Source organism: Ailuropoda melanoleuca, chromosome 4 (genome assembly GCF_002007445.2).
Source record: "Ailuropoda melanoleuca isolate Jingjing chromosome 4, ASM200744v2, whole genome shotgun sequence".
Classification (NCBI taxonomy): domain Eukaryota; kingdom Metazoa; phylum Chordata; class Mammalia; order Carnivora; family Ursidae; genus Ailuropoda; species Ailuropoda melanoleuca.
The window spans coordinates 12,524,012-12,538,808 of record NC_048221.1 but is presented as its reverse complement, the minus strand read 5'-3'; the positions used below and the strand labels follow the sequence as shown (position 1 = coordinate 12,538,808).

Sequence of the window (14,797 nt, the reverse complement as noted above, 5' to 3'; positions counted from 1 at the left end):
AGCCCCTGGTAACCCCTGATCCGCCTTCTATGGATTTGCCTGTTTCTGGACGTTTCATATACACGGGATCACACGCGAGGCAGGCTTTCATGTCCGTCTTCTCTCACTCAGCGTGTTTTCAAGGTTCATCCGTGACATAGCATGTAGCAGGGCCGCACAATATTTCCTCATATGAATGGCCCAGTTTTGGAATCCGTTCATCAGCTGATGGACCGCACGGGCTGTTTCTACCTGGCTATTGTGACTAGTGCCCCTACGGACATGCGCGTGTAAATATCTGTTTAAACACTTTGTTTTCAGTTCTTTGGGGTCCGTACCCAGCAACAGAATTGCTGGGTCACGTGGTAACTCGAGTTTTAGCTTGTTGGAGAACAGGGAAGGGACTTTTCACATCAGATGAGGCCCTAACGGGAGCTGACCTTAGCCCTTGTTGGACAAGGACAACGGCTGGCACCCCAACAGTAAGAAACAACCAGCACGTACCTAGAACTGGTAGACGGTGTCTGAAAGGAACACCAGAGAAGGAAGCCTTCTGTCAGACACTAAAAGCTAGCAAGTGGCCTCTGAACACCCTGCAGGAACCCTGGGGCATGTGTGAGGGAGCGGGAAACGGGAGTGATGCCCGAGCCCCACCCCTGAGATGCACCCCTGTGCCTTCTGGGAAGAAAGAATGTGCTGGGCCCCAAGAAAGACACTTCCTTGGCAGAGCCCCCCGTCTCTCAGCGTGTGGCCTGGGACCTGGGGCCATGGGAGGACCCTGAGTGTGGTGGGAGGTGGGGTGTCGGTTTGCGGTCCCCCGACCCTGATAGGCGGTAGCCCTGACCTTGGTCTTCCCGATCTGGTAGTTCCTCTTGTCCACGTCCATCTTTTCCAGCAGGGCAGAGATGACCTCCCTGCAGGGCTGGGTGTTCTTGGGCAGCAGCACCTGGAACTGCTCTGTGAAATCCTGCAGGATTTGGGCCAAGAGAAGAGAGTCTCTGTGGAGGGTTTCCAGCACCGGCAAGGATGTGGCACTCCAGCGACTCCCTGGCAGAGCCAAGTTTCCAAAGCCGGAACAGTACTGACAAAGCGAGAATCTCAGGCTCTCTGAAAGAGCCTAAAGCTTCAAAAAGACCCGCCCTCCCCACACCACTGCGTCTTTCAGTTCCTTGGTGAGTGGCTCTTAAGGGCCTGCCAGTGCTGGCACTGTTGGGGGTGGTCAGGAAACTGGGCTGCCTTTGGGGGGCTCACGGTCCGTGGCTAAGTCGAGAGCTGAATCACAGCTGGAGAAACACAGCTTTTACAAGAATAGTAAATTTTTATTGTAAATAAATCTCAAATTTTTAAGAACCAAGCATTAGAAAAATACACTGGCGTTTCCTCTCATTTCTGTGATTTTGCTTTTCCTATTTATACAGGGTCAGAGATGGTATTTCCATTCTGGGGATGAGAAAAAGGGAGGTGTGCCATGATGCGGCCATGTCCCCAAGGCCATATGGGTACAGCTGGATTGGGAACCAGGTGCCACCAACCTCTAGCTTTAGGCCCAGTGCTGACTCCAGTGCTCACACCGGGGATGCCAGCTCAGGGCATGAGCCCAGGCCGGCTTCCCAACGGGGACGTGTGACGATGTCTGGAGACACCCAGGGTTCTCCCAACTTGGGAAGGCTGGGTGCTCCTGGCATCGAGTGGGTGGAGCCCAGGGATACTGCTCAATGTCCCATAATGTACAAGGCGGCCCCCACCGAAAGAATGACCAGGCAGCCCCCAGGGTCAATGGTGCTGCGGTCGAGAAACTGCTCTAGCAGTTTGGTCTTCACTAATTTGAGATCACTAATGATCCTTCATGTTTCTAAAAACCCCAGGGAGCCATCTCTGAAGTTACCACCTCCCTGGCAAAACAGGAACCAGGACCACTTGCTGCTGGTTGGAGGAATAGAAGAGATGGGTATAAAAATATGTGTCACTGAAGATGGTCAACAGAGGGCAGAGCTGTGTAGGGATCTGCTCGTGGAACACCCTCTTCCCAGCATGGCTCAACACTTCTGTATCCTTCCAGGCTTGGCCTGGGCCCAGCTGCCTCTTCTGAGGACACTTGCTGCCCCCCACCCCCCCAACGACAGAGAATAATCTGGTATAAATGCCAACAGTGCTGGGGTGGAAAAACCCTGGTGTGAGGCGACCCCCTGGATTCATGTTCCAGAGCAGCACTCTCTAGAGAGGGAGGTGGCCAGCCCCCTGCCACGTCACGACAGCCACGCGGGGGCCGCTTACCTGGAACGTGTACTTGGCGCTGTAGCCTGACCTCCGGATCCGCACCGTCTCCAGCATGCCCGTGTAGCGCAGCTGCTGCAGCACCAGCTCGTCATCGAAACACAGCTCTTTCTGAAACGGGGTAGGGGCGGTCAGGACACGGCCCGCTGCTGGACCACGAAGCGTCCGGGGCCGGGGATGGGGAGCTATGGGACAAGGTCCTGCAGGATTCCGGACAAGAGCACGGTTGGGGAGCACAGGCGGCTCCGGCGGGTCGGGATGGTCCCAGCATGGCAGCCATGGCCACCCGGAGGACCCATCTTTCCTCGCTCCAGACATTCCTTTTGGAATAAAGAGATGGGGCTGCTCGGCAGTGGTGCTTAAGGGATTCACCTCTCTTGGAAAATCTGGCATCTGATCCGCTCTATTCCCTGGTGTCTGGGAGACACGTGCCCTTTCTTACTGGTTAATTTAAGATGATGTGCTGCAAAAAGTTAGTTCTTAAGGGCTCTGATCAACACCTGGCGCTGAGCTCGTACTCTGCGCCAGGCCCTGGGGTACATACTAGGGATTTGGCCAAGAGGAAGTAAGGACTGGAGGTGGGAGCTGGGCGTGTATGTGAATGGGGCAGACACTGCCAGGGCCCCCTGGAAAGGGTCCAACAGGTGAAGGGACCCTGGGCTGAGTCCTGAGGAAGGAATGGACAGGGAATGGCCAGGTGAAGGCCCAGAGGACGATTTTTGCCCAGGACAACAGAAGCTGCAGAACCTGGTAGGGAGAAGCTGGGCTCTGGACGTTGACAGAGCATCCCAGGAGCAGGGGAAAGCCAGGGAAATGGGAAGAGTAGAGGCAAAGGGGGTAGGCCCAGATCCTGAACAGCCCCCAGCAAAGTCCTCAAGGGGACAGAATGGCCAGTGGACCCACGGGGCAAAGGAAACCTGGCAGCGAGGGCTGAGCCACCACTGGAGCTCCATGAGTCTTTCTAGAAACTTTCAGATCAAATGAACAGCAGGCTCTATGCTTCTGCTGCATGACCCTCCCTTCTGGCACGTTTTCTGCGCTGGCCGACTTGGGGATGTACTGAACAGTGTGCTTGAGCTGTCCCTCCTAGGGCTTGTCCCTCCACGTTCCAGATGAGGTCCCTGCTCTTGGTTGGCACCTGGCTGCCCTCACGGCTTCCTGCCGGACCCCCTCCACCTCAGGCTGGCCATTTATGGTTCCCAGAACCTGTGTGAACACTTGGTTCCTTGAGACTTTTCCTGGCCCTCCAAGAGGCCACAGCAACACAGGAGCACCCCCTGCTGAGCTGCCAGACTTTGGCCTTCACCTCCCGGAAGACATGGGAGCTACTCACCTTCTCGGCATTGGAGCGGATGCAGCGGATAAAGAAAGGCTCTGCCTTCCCCAGTGCCTCCAGGAGCTTGTTAAGGGACGTCTGGGGAAAGAGGGAGAAATCTTAAGCTGGAACCCCCAAAGGCAAGCTGCTCAGTGGGAGGGGACCCAGGTCACTCGCTGGCATCAGCACTGACGCAGAACATGGGAGGCTGTAGCTGGGTATCCTGACTGGAGGCTGCACTACCTCTGGGAGCCCTAAAGAGAGCTGTGGGGTCCCCAGCGCTGACAGCTGTCATCTTCCTAGGGTCTCCCAGCTTTTTGTCTCAGTGGGAATGTTGGGGGGTGGGTGGGACCAGATAAACTCCTTCTGGGGATTTAAAATGCTGGTCAGCCTCAGAAAGAAGCACAGGCTTTGGTTTTTGGTCTGCTGTTTACAAAAAGGATTTGCAGGAGCTCCCAGGTGAGGGTATTACAAAAAAAGCCAAGGTGGGCACAAAAGACTCAGACTGAGGAAAGAGGAAAGGGACAAAAAAGGTAATGAATGGTAAGTAAGGACCAGCAGCAGCCTTTGGGCCCTTCTTAAAAAAAAGTGCCTCTGAGCTTCCTGGCAGCCAGGGAAAAAAGGGAAACATGATCTAACAACACAGTTGAGTGGTCGCCTTATTGGGCTCACCTGTTATTTTAACTCAGTGGTTCACAACGGGGGTGATGCTGCCCCACCCCCCCAGAGCATGTGGCAATGTCTGGAGACATTTTTGGTTGTCACAACCAGAGGATACTACCGTGTCCCATAACGCACAGGATCGCCCCCACCATGAAGAATGATCCAGCCCCAAATATCAAACAATGCCGAGGGCAGGAAGCCCTAGAATAACCATTTGTTGGGTTTGCTGTGGCCAAGGCGCGAGAGCAGCAGGCAGAGCTCGGCGCCACCCCCGGCCTCTCTGGGCTGCCTACCTGGAACTGGGCGCTGATGCTAGGCGGCTTCTTCTTCTTGTGTAGGTGCAGCAGGGACTTGGTGGTGCGGTCGTGAAGAGTCATGCTGATGATGAGTTTCAGGGACTTGGAGTCCAGCAGGTTCTAGGACAGACACATGGGGTCTGGCCTGCCCTCCTGGGGGGCTCCAACGGGCACCGGGAGGCATTGTAGATGCCCTGGAGCCAGGACTATGCTCCCAGGGGCAGTAGCTTTAGTCTCGGGACAGTGCTGCTGGAGGGCAGGGGTTGGTGGATTTGGCAGGAGGCAGGGGCGGCCCTGGGGCTGGGCCTGCACTGCGCCTCACACATGGCATCAGCTCCGGGAGGACTGATTACAGCCCTTTTGCAGCCCGGATGGCCGGAAGCCAAGAGCTCCAGAGTGTCACCTTCCTCCTGGATGTGACCCCTCCAGGGGTGCCAAGTCCCCGGCACTTTTGCAGGAGCTTCTCCGGCGGGTTCCCCCACGTGTGCCAACCTTTAGTATCAGCTCACAAGAGAAACTAGCACTGTCCCATCTGTTGGCCAGACTGCTAGGCTTTTCTCCCTTTCGCCCATTTCACAATCTGTCTGCACATTGTACGTGGAGACTAGACCGAGGCATAGGTGCACTTCACCCGAGGCCAGCTACTGGGGTCCTGGCTACTGGCCACACATGGTTGCCCCCCTTCCTGGTGGGACTTCCCTGGCTGAAGGGTCTCCTCTCCCAGAAATGCCTGGGAGATGCTGCATCCTGTTCTGCCCTCCAGAGATGGCTGGTAGCTAAAGACCCCCGAAGTCAGGGGAGGACAGAAGGGTCCCATTGCCTTTGGGCGGGAAAAGCTCTTTGGTGCTGTTCATACTCCTAGGCTCCCGTGGGATCAGGCCGAGCCCGCCTCCTTGCTCAGTCCTCCCCCTGCCCCAGCCTGTTTCCCCACCTCTTCTCAGGTTCCTCTTGGGAGCTCCTGTCAACATGCTTGCGCAAATATCCCCAGCACATGCCCTGCTTCCGGGAAACCCCAAAATGACTCCAAATCATTTCGATTGGAGAAATTAATTTTTGGAGGGGAGCGGGCAGCGATGGTGGGAAGAGGAAGGAACTAAAAAGCTGGAGATGTGAAAAGTGCCTCCCCCCCCACCCCGCCCCCTATCTTCCAGAAAGCAAGTTGAGTCAGGCGCTCTCAAGACGGGCAAAATCAAGGTGGCCTTGGGCGGTGTCGCGAATGTTTACCTTTGGAATGAGCTGCTTTTGTTTGATACCTTTACTTTTCCTGTCAAAATATTAAAAATGGTTTTGTGAACAGAAGGAACATGGTGTCTGGATCCGGGTTAGTTCAGCAAGCCGTGCTTCGCGGGTTAGACGGAGTGAGAGCAGAGAAAGCAGAGTCAGGGCGCACAAGTGCAACGAGGCCGCCGCGCCACCTCTCCGAGGCCCTGGCGGGCCCAGCCTATGCGCTCAGGAGCATCTGGCTCAGGGCTGCTGGTCCCCGGGGGGGGGGGGGGCAGAACGTGCGTCTGTGCGGGGTCAGCCACGGGGGAGCTGACAGGTCGCAAAAAATGACAGTGGACTGCCCCTTGTGGAGCTCGGAAGGACCCAGCACAGCTCTGACGCCTACCAGGTGTCCTGGCTCTATTCTCTACACGTTGGGAAATGCCAAGTAGGCCCAAAGAACCCCTGCAGGACCCCCTGGCAGGCTGTGGGGGGATCTGCCCGGAAAGAACTGAAATGGGGCTTGGGTAGGAGTACATTTTAGAATCATGCTGGTGCAAAAGAAAAGACAAAAGCTGATCTTTTGGGCATGGGCGGGGGTTACGGCTCTTATTCTCAGACACTTCATGGAATCTTGCAGACAAACACAACATTTTTTTAAGTTTGCAGCTTGGGGACGCCTGGGTGGCTCAGTCGGTTAAGCGTCTGCCTTGGGCTCAGGTCATGATCCCAGGGTCCTGGGATGAGCCCTGCATCAGGCTCCCTGCTCAGCGGGAGGTCTGCTTCTCCCTCTCCCTCTGCTGCTCCCCCTGCTTGTGCTGTCAAATAAATAAATAAATAAAATCTTAAAAAAAACAACCCACACAACTTGCAGCTTGGCTCATTTTTAAAACCAGCTGAGGAGGGGTGCCTGGGTGGCCCAGTTGGTGAAGCGACCAACCCTTGGTTTCGGCTCAGGTTGGGATCTCATGGGTTGTGAGATCAAAACTCCATGTTGGGCTCCATACTCAGCGGGGAGTCTGCTTGGATTCTCTCCCTCTACCCCTCTCGTGTCTTCCCTTAAACAAATAAATAAAATCTGAAATAAAAACCCAACCAGCTGAGGAAATGGTGCCCCACAAATGAGCAAGACGCTTGGTTGTGAGGTCCTGTTGTCACATTCTATCTTAACCCACATGAGGCAGAATAAGCATAATAAAAACGAATTCGAGAACTGGTTCTCTTGTGGGCACAAGCCCTGAGTGGCTCCGGGCGCCCCACTGGCCGAGGCTGCTGCCCACCTGGTGCTCCGCAAGTCGTCACCCTTGCTTTGCAGACAGAGGCTGAAAGCTCAGAGCACTCGGGCCACGTGGCGAGTGGGCGAGAGAGAGACCAGGTCCAAACCCGGTGTGTGTGGTTTCTGGGCCCTCCCTACCATATTCGCACTGCCGTCCACACAAAGCAGGGCCGTGGATGTGTGTGAAATCAGACGCCCTCCTTCCGAAAGCTCCTTCCTAAGCTCACAGTGGCAAGGGGTGGGGGCAGCAAGCCTTGCTCTGCACGTCTGAGGTCAGAAAAAGAGATGCTCTGTGGGAGGAGTGTTCCTGCGAAGCTATGCCGGGCACTGGGGAGCTGGCAGGGATTTGGGCCATGGGGAAGACGCTGGGGCAGGAGTGTTACGAGGGCCATTTAGCAGAGGCTGGCGTAAGAATGGAACCACAAGACAGCACGTTTGCAGCGGCCAATTCAGCATGACAGGAAGCCCGCAGGCCGGGGTCCTGGGAGTGGGGGGAGGCGGTCGTTGCACTTGCTGCAGGGGGGGGGCGGGGAGGTGCCGCAGCCTTGGGGTGACTCACAGGATGAAGGTGCGGGATTTCTGGAGCCGACTGAGGGACTGGAGAAGCCTACGGGGGTCCTCACCCTGCCAGGGCAATCCTTTGATGGTCTTGATGATTTGGTCATGCAAATCGCTGAGGGTAGAGTGGGGTGGGGGTGCAGTGACAGGGAGAAGACCGAGTTAGAGCAGCAGGCCTGCCACCTTGGGGTCCCCAGCACGGTCGGGGCCATCCCCAGGCCACTGGAGCCGAAACATGCAGCTGGGGAGTCTGCACACCACTGGCTCTCTCCTGCCTGCACCGAGAAGGGGGTGCAGCCAAGAGTGGCTGGCCACCCCACGGAGGCTCCCTCCCTGCTCTGGGAGGGCCGGGCCTGCTTCAGGCAGAATGGGTTTTGCAACAGGGCTTCTCAGATCACTGAAAAAGGCCTCCTCTAGAACGGCCTTCTGGAATCTGCAATAAGCATCAAGGGCTACTGAAAAGAGACCAGAGGGTGCCTGTGGGACATAGCTCATCAGTTTTTCTGGTTGATTCTGGGGCCACATGTCGATCTCCTTGTTGGCTCCAAGAAAGACCTCAGGAGGAATGGATGGCAATTCACACTGTGGCCCTCCACCAGGGGCGATGTTACCCTCCCGGCGATGTCTGGAGACATTTGTGGTTGTCATGACTGGGTGGGGGGTGCTGCTGGCATCTGGTGGGCTGAGGCCAGGATGCTGCTCAACCCACCCCTACAGGGACAGGGACGGTCCCACCACAGAGGGACCCAGCCCAGCACCGAGGGTGGGAAACCCTAGTTGAAGGAGAGCTTTGCCCCAAAGAATTCAATCTCCTTGACTTCCTTTTGTTCGATCATTGTGGGTTCAGGGCTGAGGATACGTCCTAGGCCCAAACTTTGGCACCAATGCGTGAGAATGAGAATGGATGAGATGAAAATCAGATGCTCTGGAAGTGACTATTCATGAAGGATGTCTAGACGACAAACGTCCTTATGGAACTTCTGGAAACGAGGCAGCAGTGACTGCAGGGTGAGTCGGGAGGTTCTGGTTTGTTCGTTTCTTTTCAAAACCCCTCATTCCAGTTATTTCAAGTACATGTTTAAGCTCTGGGCAGTTGGCCTGGAAAGACCCCGATCGGCAGCCCTTCGTCCGTGTTCCATGCACCATGCCCAAGGGCCTGGACAGCCGCACTTACCTCTGCTCCCTTGCCCTCCAGGGAGGCACAGAGCAAAGACAACAGAGGGGTCACATTTCATCTCCATACCCTGAGCGGTCAGCGCAGCGGCCAGAGCTCCGGACAAGGCCTATGGCTTCAACCCATGCCCCCTGACCCTGCCAAATCTGGCTAGCGTGTCCCCAGCAGGCCCCGGTGTTCCCCGGACTGCTGACTCCCACTCCTGGCCCTGGATGCCATGCTGAGCGCCTGGGGACAGCGGCTCTTCCTGTGCCTCCCTGGTCTTGGGTTCGAAGGCCTTTGCTTCTACTTACTTCTTGCTTTCATAGAAAGCAATGATGTCCTCAAAAGCGTTAATATCGAACTCCTCAGAGCCGTCAAATGAGAAATCTAGCATTGAGCAGCTGAAAGGGAGAATCTGTATAAACTAAACGTGCTCCTGGAGTGCGACCCGCGGCCTCGGGGCCAGGCCCTGGGGAGTCTGGTATCACTTTAGCGAATGTGGGTCCGGGGCCACATTCAGTCTTTGGGGGAGGGGTGGGGGGGAACACACAAGCAAATAAAGAGATGCATTCTCTTCCTCTTGCTCCCTTTTGGGTGAAAAAGCGGATTTAAAAATGCACCTTTTAAAAGCAGGAAAACAACACACGGTGCTTTCAGACAAATCACTTATGGTCACTTACCTAGGTGCTAACTCTACCTCCATACATACATGTTTATGACTCTTGGGGAAGTTTTTACAATGAAGGGCTCAAAAATAAAATGATCTTTTCAAGTTTAAATATCGAGTAACTTGCTCTTTGGGAATCTGGAGTATTGAGAAGAAAGCTGGGAACTTGGCTGCCACAGGGCCTTTGCATGTGCCTCCCCAACTGCTTAGCATGCCCTGCCTGCCTTGCCTGGTTCAGCTGGTCCCTCTTCAGTACAGCCTACTTGGCTCTCTCAAGATATCAGAAGGGTCCCTCCTCTGGCTTCGTCATTGCCTCGGAGGTCCATCCAGCGTGGCCTTTTTTTACCCCACCTTCCTGGGAGCGTACGCTGCTCACTGTTTTACTCAGTGCAAACTGGGGTATGTGGAAGGCCCTTGGTCATTGCTAGGTGGCCACGAAATACCCTCATCATCTTGTGTGCAATGAGGCATACTGTGTTCTGAGAGCAAATGAAGGAACTCAGCCTATCTGCGTTTGGGCCACCCTGGCCACGCTAAGGGAGGAAGTGCTCTTAAATCAAGCCTGATGCTCGATGCAACCAGTCAGCGGCTCCCTGGTCCCACCCGCCAACGGCCACGACAGGTCATGAAAAGAATCCTTTGTAAAGTGAGCCGTCCAACATCTCCCTAAAGGAGATGCTGCATCGAGGCCTGCCTCTCTGTGTGCAGAAAAGCAGCAGCCAGATGCCATGTGTTCCTGGGTCTTTTAGATTCAAGTGGTTGCTGGCTTCCTTATTCATGTCAACCCCAACCTGGGTGGAGGGTGTCTGGCATTGTTTTAAACAATACTGCTGTGTACCAGCTCCGGTTCGGACAAATCAAGGTCTCGCTCACCGGTACAGTTTTTCCGACGGGGTGCTGGTTCCTCTCTGCAGCTCTCCCAGGAGACCGTGGCTGCCCGGGCTGCCCGTACCTGCTGCAGACACAGAGCAGATGGAGTTGGAGGCGGGGGCCTGGGGCCTGGAAGGCCTTTGTCTTGGCCACAGAGGCTTCCATCCTGACTTGAACTCATTAAAAAAAAAAAAAAAAAAAAAGGACAAAACAGTCTGACACTCAAGTTTGGGCAGAGCCGGGAACCATGAAGGGTCTGATTTCCTCCCAAACAGCACTATTTATTCCTACTTCTCAAAAAGGCTTTATCCTCCTGGTCCTGCTTTTAATCAAGGCCCTTTGTAAAACGGAGCCCCGTGGCCGGTATCTAGAGCCTAGCTCCCTGTGGGAGTCACTCAGCCATTCTGGGCCTCAGGTTGTCCTTACGGAAAGACAGGAATGTGCCTTCCTGCCTTGTGACAATGAGGAGGGTGAATTATATACCCTAGTGCAGAAATTTTGTTTGGGACGATCAAAGTTTTGGAGCAAGAGAGGTGGTGGTCACGTGACATGGTGTATGAACTGAAGTCCACAGAACTGTATGCTTTTTAATGGACTGAGTATCCCCCTCTTGATGGTGACAGGTGGGCCCCATACCTGCAGCCTTCTCGGCCCTCTCGGCCCGCAGGCGCCCGGCCTCCCGGAGCACGGCCATGGCCCGGATGGCGGCCCGGAGCACGGCCCAGCGGAACACGGCCACAGGATCCATGCCGATGAGCTCCCGCACATAGGAGCTGTCGCTGCCCCGCAGGAGGGCCACGATGTCGGGTCGCATGTAGTCCATGTTCTTTTCCCGGAAGTCCTGGTGGGGGATGGAAGTGGGTGGTCACTCGCCAGTGACCGCTGAGGTCCTGGCAGCCAGCCCGGGAAGGGCTGCTGGTGGGGTGGGACCCATCTCAACAATAGAGGCCTTCAACAGTAAGAGCCAGGGACTCTGGGCTGGGTCTGAGGGCCTCTGAAACCTTGCCCCGAACCATCAATAAAGGGGATGGGCCGAGCACACGCCAGAGGTAAGAGGCCTCCGGGGCATGCACCCTGCCCCTTTCCTGCTTCCACCCTCGACCGATGATGGCAATGGACAGACACGTACCTTGATCTGATATTTCACTTTCCCTGCGAAGTGCTGAATGATGAACGCTGGCTCCATGACGGGGGTGCCAAGGAAGTACCTGTTGTCTTCATGCTGCTGTTTGAACTTGGCCAGCAGGGTCTGGCTCGTGGCGTGGGGAAAGCTGGGAAGAGGACGTGGAACATTTAGCTGCAGGGAGAGTGGTGACCACTCGCTCTGCCTCCGGGCACAGGCCCTCGGTGGATGAGGCCCAGGCCTTTGTGGCCAAGGCGGACATTTGGTGCAGGCAAGACTGGGACCTGGGCCCACTACGGGCAGCTCCCAGGAATAATCTCAGGATGGGGGGGGACTTCTGGTCTCAGATCTGTATGTATCTGGATGGTGTGTTGTGGAGGGGGTCTGGCCCTTGCTCTCCTGTTATAGGGAGGGGCCGGGAGATGAGGATGGAGAAGCGAGGGGGGCGAGGGCAGAATAAGGGCCCCGTTGTACCTGGCTATTTCTGCCTCCCAGGAAGGAAATGCTGCCGTTGGCTTTGGCACGCCCTGCCTCTGCCCAGCCTCATTGCAAACACAGGCAGAGCAGTGCGCCTGTGATGCCCAGCGCCAGGCTCCACAGCTTAACGGGGATGGGGGAGTGGCGGAGGGGGAGGTGGGTATCTGTAGCTACAAAGCACACTGTTTCCAGGGCCAGGGAAAGGGTGTGGAGTGAAGACCTGTTCACTCAGTCACTGGGATAAATGCCATTTTAAAGCACTATTTTAGAAAATCCAGATGAAAAAAAAAAAAATCCACGATGAACAAAAATAGCAAGATTTTAAACAAAGACAGATCCAACCCTGCTTGGCCTGGCCCTGCCTCACATTCCTCCTCTGGATCCCGCTTCTAGGTTTCCTGGGAGTGATGGTTTAGCCGTTCCTAGCAACCTGCCTGTTCTCTTATCTGAACATTCTCTACCTGGATCCCAGCTGTGAATGGATGTGCCTGTCCCCTGTCCCAGGTGGGGCCGGGGTCTGAGACAGGAGAGGAGCCTGATTTAACCCAGTTCCCCAGGGACTTCAGAAGCAGACCAGGGGCTGATCGAAAGTTGTTGATAGAAAGTTGGGTCCATGTCCTGACCCTGGCGACCTGTGAAAGTGACCTGATTCAGAAACAGGGTCTTTACGAACGTACTTAGGTAAGATGAGGTCATGGGGGAGGCGTTAACGCAGAGGATCGGAATCTTTATGAGAAGAGCAGATGAGACAGAGACAGACAGAAGAGATGGTGATGTAACCACAGAGGCAGAGACTGGGGTGACGCAGCCACAAGCCACGGAATGCTGGGGGTCCCCAGAGGCTGGAAGAGGCGAAAAAGGACCACCCCCTAGAGCCTCTGGAGGGAGTACAGCCCTGCCCACCCCTTGATTTCAGCCCAGGACCCTGAGAGAACACATTTGTTGTTTAAACCTGCCTGTGCTTTGTGTTGTGGTCATTCAAGGAGCCGCAAGAAACAAATTCAGGAGTGAATTTCAGTGACCGCGGCTGAGTGACCAAGCGCAAGGCACCACATCCACTCCCCTCCCAGCCTTCACAGTGTCCTCTGGACAAGGGGTGCCAGGCTTAGCGGTCAATCTGGCGTCTGGGCCCCGGATTCCACACATGGCCCTTTGCAAGGACGCACCAACCCTGTGCCCAGTTTCAAGACTCAGGCCCTGTGTCCCTTCCTTAACAACTGCCAGGCGTGCGTGTTTCAGACTTGAGTTACTCTTCGTGTGAATATTTCTGTGATAAATGCTGTGTGCGTTTCACTAATATGAGGTCAGGATCTGTGGCCAAATGAGTGTGACAAACTCAGAAGTTCTTGGGGATGCTGTGGATTCAGGGTGTGGCTCCAGGGGCTGGGGAACCAGGTTTGGGGGGGGCCACTGGGCCATGGACACTCACTTGCTCTCTTCGTCCAGCAGATAGAAGAGCCCGGTGGGCTTCTTGCTGATGAGATGGATGCAGCCGACGTTATCAGTATAGTCAATGTTGTGCCACGAGATCCCTTCGCTCTGGTACTCCTCCTGCAGGGTTTGGGGGTTAGCTGATAATCTCACCACCTCATGGCTATGTTAACGTTCACACAGCATGCATTATATATGGTATATTTATGTACGCATTAATACATACATGTGTACATTATGTACACATTCATGCATACATGTGTAAATAACAGGACATGTATTGATATATCAATGGAAATATATTCATAATTATATAAAACTATTAATAACAGGAAAAAATTATTAATAACAACAGGAAACAGAACATACATCCTTAAACATCTATCGTACAGGATGCTTAAAATCACTCTTACCATGTCCCTTTCTTTGTAAAGGGCCAGATGGTAAATACATTAAGCTTTATGAGCTGGATGGTGTCTTATCACAATTTTGCCATGGTAGTGTGAAAGAGGCCACCGATGGTATATAGACAAGTGGGCGTGGCCACGTGCCAATAAAGGCTTATTTACAAAAACAGGTTGTGGGGCCAGATTGGACCTGTGAGCTGCCTCTTGCTGGCCCCTGCTCTGGAACCTCAATGTCCAATAATGCAAGTGATATAATGGCATGTAGTGCGAGTGACCTGCGTAACTTCAAATTTTCTAATAATCACCGTTGAAAAGGTAAAAACAAACAGGTGAAGTTAACTTTAATAATATACTTAATTTAACCCAATACATCCAAACTATGATCGTGTCAACATGTGATCAATGTAAAAATGACCAACGAGGCATTTTATATTCTTCTTCTTTTGCATGATGTGTTGCTAATCCCCCGAGTTTCGCTACTGCCACACAACTCAATGTGGACCAGCCACGTTTCAAGGGCTCAACAGCCAGAAGGAAAGTTTAATAGTAAAGTCAGCTAGATACTTATATAAGCCCATCATTTTTTTTTCCTGTCCAAATCATCAATGTGAAGGATAACACATGGGTGAAGATGGCTGAGTGTATAGTAGGAAGAGACACGGAAGACAGACTATCAAAATTGTTGACCAAAGCAAATCCTTACAAGGTAACTCCATTTCTCTCTCATTGGATGGATTTTTACATTTGAATGGAAAGAAGATACAAAATTGACCCACAGACAAAAATGCCCCCAGTGTCTGCCTCATCCAAGGCTAGGCCGGGTTTTCCCAGACTTTCTCTTCTGTAGAGAAAGATTCCGGGGCTGGTTAACCAGCAAACCGAGCCCTGAGGGAAATCCCGGTGCAGGCTCATTCTGTCCCTGCTCTGGGCTGCATAGGCAACAAGATGGCATTTCCTTACCTGCTCTAGTTTGAAAATGTGCTGGTTGAAGTAATACTGAAGCTGCTCGTTGGCATAGTTGATGCAAAATTGTTCAAAACTGTTCCTTTCGAAGTCTTCAAATCCGAATATGTCGAGGACCCCAATGGACAGGCACTGGGAA

At 54.0% G+C, this 14,797-nt stretch overlaps 1 protein-coding gene across 8 annotated transcripts in view; it reads right to left on the bottom strand.

Annotated features, from left to right (window-relative positions):
- The window catches only part of MYO9B (myosin IXB), a 65,761-nt gene that overhangs the window by 14,525 nt on the left and 36,439 nt on the right, over positions 1 to 14,797 (bottom strand). For 4 of the 8 annotated variants that reach the window (XM_034658003.1, XM_034658007.1, XM_034658006.1 and 1 more), the window contains exons 9-20: positions 14,656 to 14,790; positions 13,287 to 13,408; positions 11,387 to 11,528; positions 10,894 to 11,098; positions 10,261 to 10,342; positions 9,032 to 9,121; positions 7,566 to 7,679; positions 5,752 to 5,791; positions 4,525 to 4,647; positions 3,587 to 3,667; positions 2,254 to 2,364; positions 824 to 946 (exon numbers count right to left, since the gene is read on the bottom strand). In XM_034658003.1, the coding sequence (XP_034513894.1) occupies positions 824 to 946; positions 2,254 to 2,364; positions 3,587 to 3,667; positions 4,525 to 4,647; positions 5,752 to 5,791; positions 7,566 to 7,679; positions 9,032 to 9,121; positions 10,261 to 10,342; positions 10,894 to 11,098; positions 11,387 to 11,528; positions 13,287 to 13,408; positions 14,656 to 14,790 (1,368 nt within the window). The remainder of the gene's footprint in view (positions 1 to 823; positions 947 to 2,253; positions 2,365 to 3,586; positions 3,668 to 4,524; positions 4,648 to 5,751; positions 5,792 to 7,565; positions 7,680 to 9,031; positions 9,122 to 10,260; positions 10,343 to 10,893; positions 11,099 to 11,386; positions 11,529 to 13,286; positions 13,409 to 14,655; positions 14,791 to 14,797) is intronic. The other 4 variants (XM_034658005.1, XM_034658009.1, XM_034658008.1 and 1 more) reach the window with 4 other exon arrangements.